The sequence below is a fragment of the Cydia splendana genome, chromosome 12, assembly GCF_910591565.1.
Source record: "Cydia splendana chromosome 12, ilCydSple1.2, whole genome shotgun sequence".
Taxonomy (NCBI): Eukaryota; Metazoa; Arthropoda; class Insecta; order Lepidoptera; family Tortricidae; genus Cydia; species Cydia splendana.
The window spans coordinates 1,847,125-1,867,521 of NC_085971.1; the positions used below are offsets into that span (position 1 = coordinate 1,847,125).

The 20,397-nt window shown below is 39.6% G+C and overlaps 2 protein-coding genes across 2 annotated transcripts in view; both read right to left on the reverse strand.

The window, feature by feature from the left end:
- Nucleotides 1-3,248: 3,248 nt before the first annotated feature.
- LOC134795286 (fatty acid synthase-like) overlaps nucleotides 3,249-20,397 on the reverse strand; it is a 504,205-nt gene continuing 487,056 nt past the window's right edge. Inside the window, exon 23 of the transcript XR_010144800.1 lies at nucleotides 3,249-3,263. The gene's annotated coding sequence lies outside the window, so the exon portion shown is untranslated. The remainder of the gene's footprint in view (nucleotides 3,264-20,397) is intronic.
- Nucleotides 3,270-17,270, reverse strand: LOC134795312 (myc proto-oncogene protein). Its single transcript, XM_063767130.1, has 3 exons — nucleotides 16,851-17,270; nucleotides 13,532-14,188; nucleotides 3,270-4,456 (listed from the first exon to the last, which is right to left on the reverse strand). Exons 2-3 carry the CDS (start codon nucleotides 14,076-14,078, stop codon nucleotides 3,912-3,914), a joined length of 1,092 nt encoding a protein of 363 aa, XP_063623200.1. The 5' UTR covers nucleotides 14,079-14,188; nucleotides 16,851-17,270; the 3' UTR covers nucleotides 3,270-3,911.

A 20,397-nucleotide genomic window follows, 5' to 3' on the forward strand; every position in this document is an offset into this window, starting at 1 on the left:
CGGTGAGATATCGCTTGGGCGGCTTGGGCCCCTCCCTGCCGATGTGTCGGAAGCCGGTGTTGCTCGAAGATGCTGGCGTTGTCTAGGTATGACTAGGCTTTTCGAATAAGGCACTTGTTCCACCGCCGACGATGAGCGAGTAGAACGATAAACTAGAAACGAGTGTTAGCTCCAATAGTTTTGTCGCTCGGCTATAGGCGAGTGTTCGAGTGCGACGGGCTATTACTCGCGTCACTCGCTCGGGCGGTGCAGCGTAGCCGAACACGCAGACTGGTCTCGCAGCTTGAGTTCTAACTACGAAGCGAGCATCGCCGAGCGAGTACCGCTGAGCTAGTTTTATCTTATCGCGGCGACAAACTAGTAGAGCGTGTGTTCTCGCGGGCGGTGTGAACAGCCAGCGATGAACTATTAATATATGTGTCTCTTTTACTAACAACACAGGATCCTAATCTTTTGTTCGTTTCTTGGGCGAGAAAATCGCCGATAGTTAATCGCTTACTCGCTCTTGGTGGGACAAGTGCCTAAGGCTTGTCTGCATTCGATTGTTGCGAGCATTAGTTTACATTAATTACAATATACCTATGTGTCCTAGCACAGAAGGGGCGCGACAGCATCTCGATCGCGAGATAGACTACCCGCCTTTTTCTAACCACTTACATAAATTAAATAAAGAGGGAACAGTCTATATCGCGTGCGAGTTGTCGCACAACTCCTGTGCTAGCCTGGCTGGTCGATCTTCTCTTTAAGAATGGTCCAATAAGTAGTTCTCTATACACTTTACTAATAATAGGTAAATACTTACACCGCTGGGCGCCTTTTCATACAAAATTTGTCTTTTTCCGTCCGACAGTAAAGGTGACATTCATGTCTAATTAATTAATATATTCCAAAATCTTGAAAAGGCGAAAGTTTCCTAATAGATTATTCAAACTTGAAGACATATTTCATTCTTGTGAAGTTTCCTTTGTTCTTTAAAATGAATAAACATTACTGCATTATTCATATTTTATTTTTCTTCAGTTCTGTCCGACGTCCGAAGGACGTCCGTTATTAAAAATGTCAGATTAGCAAGTATGTCAATAATTACTCGTTAATAATTTTTATTAATTCCGGCTTTGATAGCAACTAAGTAAATCAGTGACCTGACGTTTTTAATTTCGGAACTTCCTTAAGATCATACGGATATAAGGCCTGTGCACACCGGCTGCGTATGCGCAGATTCTTTGGGTATTTACCAGTTGGCTTAGAGCAATGAATGCTCTAAGCGAACTGTGATAGGATAGGGTTAGACCGTTAGGTAATAAACAAAAAAAAAATATTTTTTTACAGCTAGCCAAGGCAGAGCTTTTATAATTACCGCCGGTACGAAATGTACCAATCACAGAATCAAAACCCTATTTAATAATCACCCCCAACAGTATAAAAATCACAATCAACTAGCCAACATATCGAAGCTCCGCCCTGACTTGGCCTTTTATTTCCATATTTAAGATTATCTTAATATTTTCGATACACATAATTAAGGAACAAAAAACCAAAAAAACTTCTCTCAAATTTCTCAATAATAATAGTATCCAAAACATATGTGGTAAGTACACAGGTCGTAATGACGCCGCTTCAGGGATTGCAGCGCACACTGTCAATATTAGGCGGAATCTATGTTGTGTGCTGCACGCTCTATAGCGGCGCGACGCCGCGCCGGCGCCGGCGTGGTGACGCAGGCGCGGCGGCAGATGTTATCTTACTAGGATACTACACAAAGAAAAAGTAATAAAAATTAAACAATAACATGACTTAATCATCCAACCCTTAATTTTATAAAATTTACAAACCAAGTTGCTACGTAATTATATTTTTTTTTCGATTACTTTTATATTCATTTGGCAGTGGTGGAAATGTGCCTTGTCACAAAATGTGCAGTATTTTTTCGCTTTTTACTATCCCGATCTGTATACAGATTATAAAGCTGTCATTTCTTACCATTAACCATTAAACTACTGACTTTTTCTTATGTGAAACCTATAATTTTTACTTTTCTATCACAAGAAACCAATTTCGCTTGCGGATAACTAAATCATTAGGTATTCCTTCTATTATCATTAGATTATCTTTATTATTTATGTCAAGAAGATTAACAAAAAATTAAATGCAGGTACAACATTCGAGAATTCGTAAGCTATTCTCCAGTTCAGAAAAAAAAACTAAACAATTACTAGAAAAAAAAACTCGTTTTATAAAAAAAAACCGTTTAACATACAACTATGTTCTAACCTATATGTACACGTAGAGCTAGTGGAAGATAAACTGCAAATCTTTAACACGATACCTCGATCCCGTGTACGGCTACTTATAAATCGACTACCCTACATAATATTTCTCACAAAAAATATTTCTTGCAACTAATTCGAGAGTAAACCTAATTATCATTAATATATACACAGCAAGGCACATTCCGCCATTAAAGCCGTCAACTAACCGTCCGGACTCTAGCGACACATACACTAACTTACTGTAAAAAACCTATAAAGAAATGCAAAATTTACTATAAGTAGGTACTATGAGGAACTATGACGTGGTTATTTTTTATAAATCTCCTTTAGGAATATATGAATTGTAGCTATTGACGGTCGACGGTCTAGTCACTGAGATTATTTCACTTAATGTCAATCGGACATAACTATTGCGATATAGTCAATACGATTAAAGTAAGATTTTATTTTCAAGCGGAAAATAAATTTTAAAATATCATATTCTATGTCATACTTGGTGATTTTATATTGCTAAGCAATCAGAATATGCTATAACAATTTATTTTGCAGCTGCAATACGATGTAAATTAAATATATGTATAAACGCTTAAAATGGTCCAATACGTTAATCCAAGTGATAAAATAGTGAATCGGAGTTAATTGCGCGACTACATGTAAAAAACATTTTAAAGTGTTAAAATTTTACAAAATAACAAAACGCTAAAAACATAAGCGAACTAACCTAAGTATTCTTTAAACTTACAGTAATATCATTTAAAACAAGTTATCACTACCTCGCCCGGCGCTCGCTGGGTCGAGGACTGTAATAGAAAACCTACTTATCGGCCCGAAAACATATATATTGGCCAGCGTGTCTCCTTCAACCTCGAACATGGGGCGACGCGTGCGCGGGCGCCGCTGAGCGCGCTTGAGCGCCATTGGCGCCATCACGCGCTTTCGAGCGACGTCTAGCGCGCTCGCGACGCCCGCCCTTTCAATCTTTAAACAAACAATCTTTAAACACATCACTAGCGTCGCCCCCAATCCTATTTACACAATCCACAAACTCTCTCGCATCATACATTTAAACGTGACACTGAAACACCATGGTACATTATCATCTATTTATCTTTAAAATGGAAGGTCCAGTAAAAAATCTTCGTTACTGTTTCGAAACAATATCAACAAATGTCATATCTTTTTCGAATATTCAACACGGAGTAAATCTGTAATGCGCTATGTCAACTATTTATACTTTAATGATAATTCAAAAAACATTTTAGAGGTATAACCAGTCTACTAGTTCACGAAGCAGTCTGTGAGTTAAGATATTTTACTGAGAACCTAGGAATTTATAGTTAAAAACAGTTTTATGGCTCACTTTGGCACTGCATAATATCGTTGAGCAAAACATAATAACTCCCGAGTTATTGATTTAAAACTTCAGTTTCCCACAGAAGCAGAGTAAGCCATTAAAGCTGAAACTGTTACATACTCCCGACTAGGGACTAAAACGGGCGAGCTTTCGCTCTACCAGGCCCATTCGCAACGTCCAGTAGGTTACGAAGCGACTTACGTACAAAAGTTCATAGTGTCACGTGGATGAGCCCTGGGAGTTCCGCAAAGAACAAGCTAAAACCAAGGAGAGACGGCGCGCACCTCTCAATACGGACGATAACGCGCGGCCACCATAGTGCGGAGCTTTTTCAATTTGGTGAGGAGTTTGTTTTGCTGTTTTCTGAGACATTCGCGCTCGATCTCCTCTTCTCTGAGCTTACGACACAGTGAAGCGGCTTCGCGGAGTATGACGACCTTTGGAGCGCGTTCCTTATCTTTCGTGGCTGGGATCTGTTTCTTGAGTTCGTCGAAGAGATTTTTGAGGCCGATCCGGCGGAGGCGCTCCATGTCGTTGTGTATGGAGCGTCGCTCCATTTCTGGGGCCTCGGCTTCGGAGTCAGTGTCGGTGTTGGAGCGGCGTCCGCGGCGGCCGGGGCCGCGCGCTCTTCGGCGCGGGACGGAGGCCGCCATTGTTGTTGGCGGGACCAAGCGCTTGCGAGCTGCTGGTCGAGGACTCATGGCTGAGGCTACTGTCCGCTGGATGTGCTGGCGTTCCTGAGCTGATGGCACGCGTGGGAGCGAGTCTGTGCGCACGTGGGTTGCGGCCAAAGGCAGCTGCGTGCCGAGGGATACCACGTCGATTTCCTCCTCTGTAACAATGGAGAATAAGTTTAGCTTTTGCTCTCAAAAACACCAAGAACACGTAAAAATATCTACAACTAGACGCGTAAGTAAGACTGACAGGTGAAAATTGTATACTGCATTAAATTGAACCTCCAACCATTAAGAATGAGGATAAATGGAACTATAACTCCACTTGTTAAACGGATAAATGCCCCAGCGGAGTTGATTAAGCGCGAAATTAAATCCTTGCACGTCCCGGCCGCATAGCGTTCATTGAGCTATTCGCTGCATATAGTCTAGGTGTACCTAGATCTATCTAGGATGCGACTGCAGCGGGTGGGGCGAGGGCGTCGACCCCACTACCGCAGCGTCTGCCGACATCGATCGTGTGACGTCACGTTCGCGCCAAAACGAGATGCTGCACCCTCAATGGAGTACTACGGCTACCGCTACTATCACTAGGGCTACCAGCGGGAAAATCTAAATATAATATACTTCGCTTCCTCAATTTCACATCTAGCTGCACTGCGACATTCCGATATAAATAAATCGGAACATCTTTTTTTCACCGGTTTTTTTATGATGCGCGCGGCTGGCTAGCTCGTAAAAGCTAGATTTAGAGTTTATTTTTAGACCTACGCAATGTCGGTTCGCATGAAGAATTCTCGTAAAACGCAAGGGATAGTATATGTCTCTGTTTCAAGTAATGCCAGTAGAATTAGTGGGTTATAAGGATAATTTTATGCATAGCTGCGGCTTTAGGCCGGAATTGCCACATTACTTGGCAATCGGTCAAGGCAGACCGCTCGTTAATGCCTTAGTTAGGGCTCTTAGTAACCCAGCTTAGATTTATCAGATTGACATTCCAGTGACGAAACGTTATCTTGTTAATTTAGGGTTAGGATTTTGCTAACGCTCGCGATCTTTCCCTTGTAATCTTTACTTTTAGATAAGATAGATCAGAAAGCGGATAATTTATATTTTTCATCACCTTAGAGACAGGTATTAAAAACTTGTGAGAGACGTACGGGGTTGGTTGGCGTCAATGGTAACGCCTCAATACGGGCGTCTCTCTATATATAATCTGCCTGTTTTTTCTAGAACCGAGGCCACAGGGCGCAGGGCTCCCAAATGAACAGGGTAAAATAAAAATGTATACAATTTAAAGCCTTAACTTGCTACATTCAACCACTTTCATGATTTCTAAGCTCCCTTTTGAATTTAAAATTAACCGTCGGATTTGAAACCGGATATTTTTCTTCTCAAATCTTATAAAGGAAAGTATGAACACAAGATATCAAAGATGTAAGTTATCCGAAGAGCTCAGAAATCTCGATCGCGCGTAACATTGCGATTTTATGAATGCAATCCGACTCGCGTACTTGTAGGAATGTTATTGCAGCAGTTTTACTGCAGTTATTGAGAATTTTTAGGTCAATGAGAACTTAGAAACTATAATCAACATTGTATGATACCACTTTTATCTGTCACTTGAGTTCGTCGAAGTTCAGTTCAGTGAACACTTCCTATTTATGTCGATATAGGTTAACCTAGAATACAGTATAGCATGTATACTTGTTCTGTCGATAGCGTCCGTCTGCCGATTCACGGAAGTCGCTTGACTTGACCACGCGATCCGGTTTCGCTTACGAATAATTATGTCAGCGGGAATGTTACTTCAGGTTTTACCCGATTGCCGAAGGAGAGTTATGTATTTCAAGTGTAGAGCCGTGACGAAGTGTGTAAGTACCACCGTAAATGTCAAATTTCTTTGATCTATCAAAGTAAGCTTACACGGACTTTGTACCTATGTCATGTCTATATTTTTTGTTCCTTTTTTTGGCACCGGCTTCTGACAAATTAGTATTGTTATAACAGTTATCGAGTGGAGAAAACGAGGGGAGGCCATTGCCCAGCAGTGGGACACCAAAGTAGGCTAAAAAAAAAGAGTTATGGAGAAATATACAGTTTTGTAAGAGAATTATTTACTATTATGAGCATATATCTGTGAATACACACACGGAACAGTACTCGAGTGTTTCTGATGATTAGCGCTGTACTACGCATTTGTACGTTATCAAGAAAATGGTTTCCGCGTTGATAATATATCATGTATTTTGATAAGTTACAAGACATTTCATTTATCAAAAAGAGGATTAAATTAGAAAGGTACAGTCAGCCAAGTCAGAAAATCGCTATGCCCAAAGCTACAAAATCATTTTATTACAAAATTACTAGAACAGGCGCCATCACTATCTAATCCGATGTGACGAAATGACCAGTTAATAAAATAATTAGTTTAATTATTTTATTAACTGGTGAGTGATGGCGCCTGTTCTAGTAATTTTGTAATAAATTGATTTTACAATGTAAAAAACGTTTATGAGGCTTAGGCCCAGCCCTAACGCCATTCACGAGCCCCAAGGACGAAAGATTGCATCTCAGTACTAATCAGCTGGAAATAGAACCCGTTCCGCGGGCAGCTGTTTAACGAAACCGAACTACGCAAGTACGCAATTCTGTACTACGCCGCGAAAAACGTGATTCCGCGTAGAAACGGGTATAATTACATTGGCGCCTATGGACGCTAAACATACGTCCGTGGGCGGTTAGTCTCATTTTCGCGAGATCATGTTTGCCAAGTCAGCTTGGCTTTAAAAAAAAGGTCCATAAAGCTTTAAAGGTTTGATAATCCAGAGATAATCACCTATGTTAATTAAGTAAATTTGTAACCTGTTAAATTTAACAAATGTCGTTGTTGTCGATGTTAAATTTAACAAATTACCTTGTAAACTAGTCAAAATGAAAAATATTTTTAATAATTTTAAATTTCTTAATAATTTTCCACTACTAAATCGTGTTATGTTGCATGCCATATAAAAATTAGGTTAAATTTACTTTAGTATTAGTATTAAGTTTTAGTTAAGTACTTACATTGCTATGTACCCTAACAGGGTTCATGTGAACACTAGCTGTAAAATGCCCTTTGTAAGACCTTATGTAACACGTGATTATAAATGCAATAAATGAATTATGAATTATGAACCTAAAGCCGGCTTGACTCTTAACTACTAGATATTAATTATATTCGACACTTGAGGTTCGATCACTTGAGCGTTCTGTATATCCTCCTCATAAAAGAGCGCAAGGCTTGGACTTTACGTCGAGCCGTCAAGGCTTAAGGCTCAGTATTCTCGTGGGTTTCCCGGCGCCACGATTAACGGAACGTCTGTTTTACATGTAAGCGATACAGCGTATTGTCGCGGCGCGCCGGTCCGGTCTAGTGCCTTATTATATCACTAGTACCGTATATAAAGACTGAAGACAGTAATCCTATAGTATAAGGTTAACGTGCTCGACGCGGTCCTAGTACATGTCATCTTGAAACTTAAGTAATAGTCAATAGAGGTGACAGCAAGGTGATGTCATCTATTGGGCATTAGAATGTCGAGCACTAGTACGATCTTACTGCAGTCACTAGAATTACCGCAGAATATAATTACATTAGTGCTCTTTCCGCGCCTACATATTTTGTGGCCTATCTGATATCTCCGAACTCAAGAGCATTTTATTATTCTCGCTCGAATTTTCAAATTTCGAACATGATGCTCGGCTTTACTGAGTAGGTTAAATATATAGGTAGCACTTGTTTTAAATTTTCGTTCGAAGACACCAAGTTTACTCTACAACCGCCGCCTCGCGCCGTTCCAATTTGAAACGAATCCGCTTTTTATTGTCCAGTAAAAATGATCTTCCGTTGTCTATGAAACGCCGGCAACGTTTTTTTAAATTTGGAATTTAAAGCTGAACGCATCAAGTCTATGTTTTGTTTTAGAACGATATTTAAACCTGGAACGCGTATAGGCAACTGAACGATACGCTATCTAGTAAGCAAACAGCTATTCTTAAATAGATTAGTCACTGTTCTGAGTACTGTTGCAATTTCACCGTGAGAAAGACAATGAGTCATAGACTTGTAGAATTTATAGACGTATAGTTTTATCTCGGTGTTACGTTACAGCTTTCAAAAAGGTTTACACAGCTTATATCTTCTTTTACTACAAAACCAGATATTAAAGAGGAGTTTAAAGTTAAGACTGGATTTATTAAAAGTAGTGCAAACTGACACTTTTCACATAAAGGAAAGTTTCGCTTCAATGGTGCTGTTAGATTTGAAGTTTTGTGAAACTAAACTAAAGACGATTTATACAGCCGAGAATAGAAATCATAAGTACATAGTTAAGGATTATTTGGCTTGGAAAGAAACTTTTGGCAACTTTTTGCCATTTTAGCACTTAAAAATCGTCTCCATAACTTTTGGCAACCTTTAAAAATTGCAACTCTGCCCAACTGCCCACAAACTTTCAAAATAACGTTAAGAATTGACTAACATCAATATGACAGACGACCTGCTAAGGCGGCACGCTCCGCCGCGTCGACGAGGCCAAGTTCACTGGCATTTGAGCGATAATTAAAAATTATCGTGCGCCACGCCATCTCACATAGCGTGCTAGCAACGGCCCGGTAAGGAAAAACCCGAGCTATTCAAATAGCTAAACATTAGCAAACGGTCAAGCGAACCAGCATAAATATGTAATAGAAATACCCATTGTTAGGAATATCAAAGTTCACTATACACTGGCCGAGGTAAGAGTTTAAGCGCGCGCGCTATGTAAGCGATTAGAATCCTCGGCCTGGTTGTTACGCGCGGTAAAACGGCTACCAAGTTCCAATTTCAAAATTTAGCCGCCGTTTTGAAGTTGGCGCCTTGAAATTGGTTCTAAATAGGAATGAAAAAGTCTAATTAGACACTGTTTATGAAACGTCTAATGATTTGCTAATTTACTATAAAAAGTGTCACAGCATGTAACGTGCGATATTGTCCCACTTTTCTTAAATACCTTTCTAGCAGTAATATAGTAGTTCTTTATCAATAAAGATTGCCAGTGGCACGCAAAAGATAACGGCTTTTAACACAAAGATTTACTCAATTTGATAAATGATACGAGAAAGATTTATACCGTCCTTGAATTTAAATTATGGCCCTTTTTTATAACACCCTGTATAATCGTCGTAAGAATACTAATTAGTATGAAATGAACATCCGTTTACTAATAGGAACTCGTTATTATAAGCATTTTATAAGTACTTGTACTATTTCATTTCCCCACGGAAACCGTTTGCTTTTTTTAACATTTATTAATTAAGTTTTTATTTTATCATACATTACTTAGATCTTTTACTACCTATTTCCTTCTAATTTGTTACAAGATTTTTATCCGAAAGCAATGAGCTCGGCAAAGCATTCGTTCTAAATTAAAAGAAAAATAATACCGCGACGCGTGAGAATAAAAAACCATAAACAAAATATCGCGTAACGAAACGTAATTTTAAAAAGGTTATATATAACGCAACTAACTAAAGTCGGTCATCTGGCCTGCTAAAACAGACGATGGTGATTTACAGGGCGAGGTACATGGTGGATCGATGCGGCCATTTGCGACCTTGACGAGGTTACACGGAAGTTCATGGGCGCGCGCGTGCGTAGAAAAAAGTGACGCAAGATCCCAATTGGCTACTTAAATTGGGCGAATATTAATGAGTTTAGTGTCTCTTGCGCGTCTGTAGATTAAATTAGACCATGACTGTGAAAGTGTAAGCCTAATTTAGGCCTGGAAACTTCACAATGAAAGTGAACGAGTGAATGGCAATTTTACGGTAGGCTGACTTTTTAAACCGTAATTTCGGATGTTTTTATTTACGTACCTACTTTAATGTTAAAACAAAGTATCAATTACACTAAATGGGTTTATAATTGATAAGAAAATTAGCTCATAAGCATGCGTTATATATGTTGGTATTTTAGAAGCGCCGCTATTGCCGCTAGTAGGTATAACTCGACTAATCTAAAACCAGCACGTGACTAAGCTTCCGCACCATCGGCTGAACGAATGTTGCGTCATTACTATATCAGCGTTATCTCGGTGGCCACGCCTCCAAACCAGCGGTCGACGACCTTTTAGCAGCCAAGGGCCACAGTAGTTACCGAAGTTGACGCGGACCACACGTTGTTAATATTTATGACTTTATCAGACATTGTCGTTTGTCAATATTACATACAAAATAGCTAGGGAGGTTCGCGGGCCGTAAGTGAGAGGTTCGCGGGCCGCCTGTTGCCGACCGCTGCAGTCTAAACGATGTACCAAAACCAGATATTCAAATTTTACGGTTCTCTAAATATGTCAAATGATATTTGCTTGACGACTACGCAGTGGAAACTTCAAGAACACGTTAATGACTATATAGTATAGTAGTTATAGAGATCAAAATTAATGTCTTGTTACTACGCTACTTATCAGTCAGCATACTTTCGGTTTTCGTGATAATGATAAGACAATACGAATTTATGTTACAGTCACATTGCTTATTGTTATCGGCATTGATAACAACTCATGAAGGCCGCTGTGAGGCCGGCTATAACTGCGAGTACGTGTACATCACGATACTGCACATATAGTGATTGTCGGATGTCTACGTGTTACCTACATGCGATAATACCAAGGTCTTTAAGTTATAGTAGATGTCGCTTTACATAAATAGTTGGAAATCTGAACATATTTTGATAGTGCGTACTCGTGTAGCGTGTGTACTATCATGTCAGGTTTGTTGCGACATTATCGCAAGGTTTAGGTATGTGACTATGTTTAAGTGTGTTTGAGATCAGGCGGCTTAGCATGGTCGCGTTTTTATCCCTTGTCACCATGCCTGTCACGTTCTAACAAGTATGTAAGTGCGAAAGGGACGCGCATAGTGATAGTCGATAAAAATGGAACCGTGCTGAGCCCGCAGGTCTTCGAATGTGTGTCAGGCGCTCAGGCGGGCCGGTAACCGAGGCTGGGTTAGGTTAGGTTAGGCTTTTAAACGATCGCTATATTTAGGTCGCCGTTGAAGTCGAGCCGATTCGGACCGCGCAAATTGCTTTAACTACGCGCCCGAGGCCTTTTATTACACCCAACTGCAAGCAACTCGATAAAATATTAAATTCCTACATAACGTGTACCTAAAGAGTTAAATACCGAGCTCAGTATAAGAAATGTGGTTAAAAACGAGTTAAAAATTACAACCTCATGCGACTTGACGGCGCGATCCGTCAAACGTATATTTTTTGCATCCCAAATATAGACGTCGAGAGAATGTTACTTAAAACAGCCTTGGTTTAATCTAGATTGATATCCACGTATTTTAGGGCACCACGCCGAAGCGGATCTAATGCCCTGAATTGCCTTCAAAAGGAGTTACAAATTCGACCGCGCTTTACTGTCCTAGTTTACTGCCTACTAGTTCTAGTTTTATTTAACGCTATTCATCAAATAGCGACCGCGCAATCCGTCAAGATAATGTCAGCGGGTCAAAACCACCAAGCAGTACTTAAATTAGGTTATCTCCAGCGAGTTTATTAGGTTTTCAGGCCCCTGCAATTAATTACAGTGTAGCAAAAATAACTTATCTTTGCGAAACAGATTTGCTACGAACGTATGGGTACTAAAAGTGAACAGTAAAACGAACAGTTTATTAGATATAGGATGGCACTGGAACCGTTCGCTTTTGCTAATAAACATGATTTACAATACAGAGCGCGGCGTTTAACACTTTGCAGTTAAACAACGTTGTAGTAAAATTCTTGGCCATAAAACAAATCATTACAACGTACACCGAAGTAAATTGGCGCGAAAATGTGTCAACTTTGACCGTTAACAGTTTGCTGGTCGGAGTACGCGCGATAACGAACGCATGCGCCGCGCCGTAAAATGTTCGCGCGTTTCGAGCTAGTGATGTGACACGGCCCGCCGCGAATCGAGTTAAATACATACTTATTAAATCATACCATGCAGTCGAATTGCGCTGGTACAAAAACACGGGTACGCACACGTGATTAATTCAGTTAAAGAACACTAGATGTTACTAAACGATTTTCAATCAAGATTATTTGGACGCTGTCTATCAAATTGTCATCCGGCCGCCGTAGACATGGAAGCACTCATTTCGAACCGGTCTGGCGAGCCGAGCTCCACTCGAATGAGATTTCATTTCATTCCGCTGCATTCTTATACAAGTAACGGTCTAGAACTCTAGACACAGTGAGACTACCGAGCAACCATGAACCTTAGTCATTTTTTTAATTCCGCAATTGTATCTTATTGATGTTTATCTACCCTTCTGTAATGTGCAGTTATAATGCAAACATGTGTCGCATGAATTGTAAACAAACAACAGTCATTAATATACCCATTACGACCTTGCTCCTAACTCAATAATGTACAACTGATTATTATATAACATTGTAACGTTACAATTAATTACATTGCGATATCGCAGCAAATGCACTGCAATAAAATACGTCGACAGACAGCGAGAGTACTAGAATATTTTAATCCATCGAAGTCGATTTCTAATCCCCAATCAGTTCAGAAACATGTTTGTAGGTACCTATGTGAACGAAATGCACTTAGAGCGGGGCCAGAGGGTGTTCACCCGGTCTGTGGCGGGATACATCAATTCGCAGAGGATGCGTCAAGGGCAAGCCTCGGTCGACGCACCAGCGACCCTAGTCCTCTAAACATGACCTTTCAGAAGACACTAGCATTCATTCCTGTTTTAATTAAGCATGTCAATCCCGGGAGATGAGCTGTCGGGTGCGGAAGGTAGCGCAATTTGACATTAAGGAAGGTTGGAACGTTCAAGGTCGCAGTGAACGAAGGTCCCGGAAGAGCGGAGTCGCGGGTACGTCTAGACGCGGGAGGCGGAGGGTGGCGGTCGATACGCGCCGTTTCCCGCGCTCACTCCGCGCCTGCGTGTTGGAGACATCCCGGTCAGCCCAACTTGTCGCTTAAGAAAAGCCTCTCTCAATTCGAAAGGGTTCCGCGGGTCGGAAATATGAACCTTTTATCTGATACCCGAACGTTCAATAAAAGTTAATGGTGGTTACTTTGGTGGGTCATTCACTTCGATTAGTCCGGTGAAAATGAAAATCTAGAACGATTTCCTAACTTAGGCTAATTAAATATGTAACTTAAGCTAGTTATAATTGTATTTCAACTAACCTGATTCACAGGAGTCAGATGGTGTTTGCACGCCCAGATTGTCGAACTGTTGCCGGGCGAGGGTGTAGGAGTGGTCGGCGGCGACGGCCGCGGAGTCCCTCAGCAGGCGCTGCGCTGTGCCCACGACGTCGACGGCATGGCGGAACTGGGGGGGTTCGTCCCCGTCCAGCGAAGGCGGAGTGTCCGGTCTAGGCGGTGACATGTCCCGTCGGAGCAGGCTCTGTCCCGGCCCCGGCGTCGCTGCGCGCGACAGCTCGGATGGTACAAATGTGTTCGTAGGGTGAACGGAGTCAGCGCACGAGCCTGCCCACATACAGTCATGGTGGACTATGTTCTCTTTATGTTCTAGCTCTTCCGGAGCGTCCAATATTCTCCAATCCAGCTCATCTTGGAGCATTTCTAGATCTGCTGGCGGCACCAAGTCCAGCCGCTCCGCCTCGTACTGGACTTGCGTCCAGAACTCTGATGTTTGAGTCAGCTCCATTGACTCCTCGTCCAACGTATCCCAGAAGTCGAATGGGAATATCTGAGTGTCGGTCGCCGACATTTTGTTTAATTTCTAAGGACTAACTAGTTTTAAAGCTAAGACGAAGTCGTCGATATCACAGGGCCCCTTATCACAGGGACGATGCGCGCGATGGGTTCAACGCACACCGTCTGCAACAACCAGATATTTTAAATTAGAAGAGTGCTTTAAGATAAAAGACATGATACCTATATAAAAAATAAATAACAAAAAATATATTTAATACAGATAAATAAATAATACAATATGTCGACAAAATTTAAACATACGTATTTATTTTAATATATTTTTAAATAATGGTTTAGTTTTAACGTAGTTGTAGCATGTTTAGGTTTAACTAGAAATAATTAGTTTTAAGTGCTTTAAATCGTGTAATAATATTTGTTGTACTGTAATAATATGTTTCAACCTACGTCTGTTATGGTTCCACCTGCCTAAGGTGTGCCTAAGAGAATCATTACCAAATAAAGAATAATGGTTGGTATTATGAATGTATTAATAAATAACCAATAATTCAGTATTATACTAAATCCGGATAACTAGGTAGTACCTATATATGCAGACTCTTCAAAATCGTAATCAATTAAAAAATTTAGGACTGAACGATCTAATCTCAAACTATATCGAACTACTTTATAAGAATTATAAGGTACCAGTGATATAACATAATACATATGTATATAACACTGACACATATGTACCAATAAATCGATCGCAATAAATAAGTTCAGTTATTCAAAATTATTCAAGATAAATTAAAAAAAAGTAATAACTTCATTAATAAAATATGTATACCTTTATCAATGACGTCTCAATTACTAAATACACTTTAGAACCATTAAAATAGTTACATTCACGGCACACTACAAGTCACTATCAGCATAAGTCAAAACAAAAACCGCAAAATAAAAAAAAAACAATTAAGTTTGTAGACGAGGGGTGTTGACCCTTCGTATTTACAAACAGTAAAAAGTAAGATTGCAAAACGGGGAAGCGTACGCGGCGAAGTCCGATTCTAGACTGAAGTCTGGATGCAAAACCCAACTGTTATAAAGACTCTGTTGGCCTTGGGACTTATCCCACTTTTGTCTAAAACAAACACAGGCCCGCGTACAAAGGGATTGTTGAACGGGATTCGCGTACTTTTATGGACGCTTTCTACCTGCGCACATCACTATAATTTTACCTTTTTTTACGTTTCGTATCTATACGGATTTCTGCAAGCGATTTTGTTTACAAAGTGAAATTGGCGCGAAATGAGGAGGTACCTTGTTTACCAATAACGCGATCATCGGAACGAAGCGGAGATCGCGCCGATCTAATTCACAGACGGATCAAACGTTTTCCCGCCATGTCATGATTGAAGAATTTTATCACTGAGCTTTATTTTACTTTGCAATATTAAACTTAAGAACATTACTAACACTGTAGGTATGTTACTACATTTGCAGTACGTATTTGTAAGTACATATATAACACTTAGGTATAAATTTCAGATACAAAAATTCTAGATTTTTTTTCATTATATTATTAAACACGAAAAATTAAGGTATGTACTTAGGGACCTACAGTTGAATTTGAAATAACACTCAAGATATGTAATTTAATGTATTTATTACTTATAATTTTTTAAGATGTGGATTAAAAAATCTCTAAGTAACATTTTAAACTTTTTCTTACTATAAATAGTTAGGAGTATTTTAAAGTATCAGTATCCATATATTTCCTAGGAGCACTTCTTACAATTCATATACTTAAAATAATTCCAGGCATAACCTATTTACCTACCTACTTACAGGAAAAATTTCGCAATTTTTTTTTAAACACTAAAATATTTTTTCAGTCATTGAAGTACATAGTTTAACCTGCGGATATTACAAGATTACATCTAATATACTTCTATAATGGTTAATTTTATATTGCGCATAGATTACGAAATACACTTTGAAACTTCGAGCGATCAACGTCAAGTGATCGTGTTATACAGATAACATCAATTTGCTACGGAAAATCCGCTAATCATCAATATCATAACATTAAATAATATAAGTAACTAGTGGGTAATTAATAAAAGAGTATTTGAGTATTAAATAGTACCTACTTACTTACTTGACAATATGTCAAATATTTTATCTCATTATATTTTGTGAAAACGAAAAAGCTGTTAAACAGTAAGCACCTACTCACTAAGTCGAAATAGTTATTCTACGCAAGATTGCTTCTATTATTTATTATAATTAGCGTCCTAAATTGATGTCGTACCAAGGTACTAAATAATCTAATTATGTAGTTCTTCTAACTACCCTCTTTAGTTCAATTTAGGTAAATTTCCAAGCAGGCACAACCGCACTGTACCCATTTCCAAATTATTTCACAACACTTCGAAATTGTGCAATACTTTGTTTAGTAAACATAACATGCATTACTTGCACAATATTATTAAGTAGTGAAAACTATTGTTAAAAATATAATACGACTCGGTAATGAAATCTATTGATCATCGCAATAAATTAAAATTTTATAGCATTAACTTATTACACTTTCAAACAAAAGACATTTCTTATTTTAAAAAGTATCTTTTTTAGCCAGTTATGCGTGGAATTCGGCCGGCGCTGTTTCGCAGAAAAGTACGTGGGTACTTGCCGGCAAGCCAACGCCCCGCGCCGCCGAAGTATACATACATAGCTATAACTACTTACTATCTCGCAATACCGCAAGCACTCTCAGACATTAATAAAATGAGAAAACTACACACTCAAAAAGCCTACAGGACATAGAAAAAAATTTACTCACCGAAAAGTTTGTGCAAAATGCTATCCGACCGCGGCCGGCGATTTACACAATTTACGAAAGATTCTTCAGAATCTTCGATAAAGTTTTTTCCGTACACACTGCGTAACACTCACTGAGACTATGCTGTTGGTTATACAGTGTAAACTATTAAATACGATACTTCTACCGAGACCTCCAATAGAGTTTGGCAAACACTGAAACATTATTCGTGAGCCGGTCGGGGTAGAGAAGCGCGCGAGCGTCTGATGTGGCGCCGTAGACACGACTGTCGGACGAAGCGGCGAGCTTGCCGGCTCGCGGCGAGCGGGGCGCGTTGCGCAGCGCGGCAAAACCCCGCACTCCGCGCGCAACCGGCCACCAACCGTATATTCAACCTATTCTCTGAAAATACGCTTTAAAACACTGAAAACTTTTCACAATCTACCTAATTCTACCCTAAATACATCATAGTATATCTTTTTTTAAACCTAGAAGTCATAGAAAAGGCGTATTTGCAATTTCTGATGAAGCGTCTCACGGGGGGGAGAGGCTCTCCGCCGCGAGGAAGGAAATTAGCGGCAAAGAATACGATAGATGTGTGTATAGGTTTGAATGTGTGCGTGCCGCAGGCTAGTGGGACGGAGTGAGTACCCGATGTACTTGTGATTGCTAGTTTGTTGGTACTTCACTTCAGCATTCGGCCGCGGGCCGTGGTAGAGAGAGGTCATGTCGCTCGTCGTCAGGTCCGCAGCTGCGGAGATCGCCGAGTCGTCGGTCGACATTCCGCAGGCGGCCAGGTTATGGCGCGAAGCAGAAATACCTGGCTCCTGATGAATTGCCACGCATTATTTATCAACGCGCCGAACGATTAGCATTTGTGAGGTCTCGTGTTTATAAATAGAAGATGCAAGCTCTTTTAATAACCCTAGTTGCTACCTGCGCTAAAATGAGGAAATTCGAATTTGTTCATGACGCGAATTATACTTAAGTCTTAAGTAGTATAAGTACCTATGTATCTACACGATGGGCCAAAAGAGTGTTGGCAGTTTGAAAATTGAATTAAAAAAAAACTTCAAATCGTACAACATTTTTAATACTTACTACTTTTAAAAACACAAGTTATGGGAATTTTATGACTCAAAATAATGTGTAGATTAGTAGCCCACTTGAGTTTCTTGGCACTCTTGAAGAAGTCACAAATTCTGGATAAATAGAATTAATTTTATTTAGGTATAACGAAACAATTATTTTTCTTTCCTTCTTTCGCGGCAAGGGGCGAGGCTTCCTATTAGGTAGGTACTTAAAAAGGTGTTTGTTGAGTATGTAACCTACCTACTTCTTTTACAATTGAGTAGGTGGCTATTCAGGTAGGTATTTAAGTAGTAATATGTATTACTAGTCAGACAAAACGGCAACTATGTCAACATAATGTACAACAATAGATAGCGTTGTCATAAATATAATACCTAGGTACCTACAGTGGAATCCGTTTATTATGACTCCGCATATACTGACCAACCGCTTACTATGACGTTATTATTGTGCGAAGTTTGGTTTTCATATAAAATTCTTTGTGACAAATTCGGATAAGATGACTTCGCTTATAGTGACAAACCGCTTACTATGACCTATAAATCCTATTTTAATGAAATTACGTCCGGTTATACTGACACATTTGCTGGTTTTCGTGGCCGTCCCCGCGTTTTTTCCTGCGAGAATGTTTGGTGCGTGCGTGGCGTAATGGCGTTTAAGTTATTTTAGTTTTGATTCTCGGTGACAAGTTAATAATTGGTACAAGGTTAATAATAAAACTCATCTCTCACAAAGGAATTTGAGATTAATTTGTAAAAATTAACAAAAACAAGAAGTTAATCAACTATGCTTTATATGACATCCGCTTAGTATGACGTATTTGCCACTTCCCTTCGATGTCATTATAAGCGGATTCTACTGTACCTACTACTTATTAGTTTTCATGCCAATATTCACACAAAAAAAAAGTAAATAGCCATCGACTCATCAGCTCATCACGCGATACGAACTAAACTACGCAAAGGCAGCGCAAAGGACCTCTTTCATAACATAACATAACCGATATAATTCAAATCCACATCCTGTACTTAGCAACAGCAACTACAAGGTAATTCCGACCTTAACACAATTAGATTAGAGTCCAAACTCAAGTAACAGAAACTTCGCATAGTTCGGCGTACAGTAAACGGGTTAAGTTTTACTTTAAGGCGCCTTATTGCGTTAGTTGTTAGGTTGGTTTTCGCGTGTTATTTGCTGTGTGGGTCACCGTATGAAGGAGACGTAGGCCACGTAGGGTTCGCGATTCAATATCGGGCGAGTTCAAGGCCACGTCCTGTTAGATGGCATAAGGAAATAGGAGCGTTACGGTAATATAACGTGGCTCGTTGTAATACTTATAGTAAGTAATACATATTACGTTTTATCTCCTTAAGGGACAGCCAACCATCCGCCGAGATTATTAAGGGCATGGAGCCCCTAATAATGACGACGACTATTAATCGATCAATCTGACGGCAATCGTGAGGATCGGTCGCTTCGACAATGCCACTCAATACACGGAGCAATTAGTCGTTACTATCGATACGCGATCGCGGGATGCAGCGCGTGCAGACCCAGTGTCAAGAATGAGACAATATCAAATCGTTGATCCCATACAATGTCGATTCTACGCGATATTCATAATTGCACGGATTTTTGCGATTTCCGATATCGTCTTCGATTAAATAAATCGTAAAAGATACACTATCAATCCGTCGCCGTCGTTTCGATCGGTCTGTAACGATGAATCGTGCCCCTTCTGTCTGTAGGGTAAAAATAATCCGTAGAATGCTACTAGGGTAGAAAAGAAAAGAAAAATTTCGGTTATAGGTTCCTATCGGTCACGGTGCCAGTGCGTTCTTTTTTTTTTAATTCAGAAATACTTTGCATTGGCACAATGCGTTTCGCTGATACCTTTTTTTTTGCCGGCAAAATGTTTAAGTAAAAGGTGTGAAAGTACAAGTTATTGTTAGGTATGTGGTGTTAGCTTATCACTTATCAGTATAAGACCTACCTGGGTCTGGTACCTGTATTTATTGCAATGCAACTGCCAGCTTTTCGCACTTGGGCATTACAATTTTTTACTATTATTATGCAAACGGATAAACATATTCTCTGAATGAACAATGCAAATGCGTTGAAAAGGTCAGGATTCTATGCTAATAATAAAATTGTAGACATATGGGCTACTTACTGTAAGAACGGTATACCTACATTATGTCCGAGCAAGTACAAAATAAAGTAACTATGTACCTAAAAAATCTACCACATTTTGTTACCTATAAACATTTTGTCCGTGTCCAAAAAATCAAAATATTCGTTGTTTTTTTTAAATGAGTGCACAAGTTTAATTACATGAGAGCGGCTTTTTGGCTGCGAGTTCTTGTGGCTCTTAATAAACTGTAAGCTGTAGAGAGCATAGCTTAAAGCTGAAAAATCCGCCATCAATTCCGCCATTTTGAAAAATATCGGAATCGACAAAAAAAATATAGGTATT

Coding starts and splice junctions, on each gene's coding strand:
- LOC134795312 (XM_063767130.1), bottom strand. CDS start 14,078: ATGTCGGCGACCGACACTCAGATATTCCCATTCGACTTCTGGGATACG. Junction 4,457..13,531: donor ATCTGACTCCTGTGAATCAG/GTTAGTTGAAAT, acceptor CCATTGTTACAG/AGGAGGAAATCGACGTGGTA.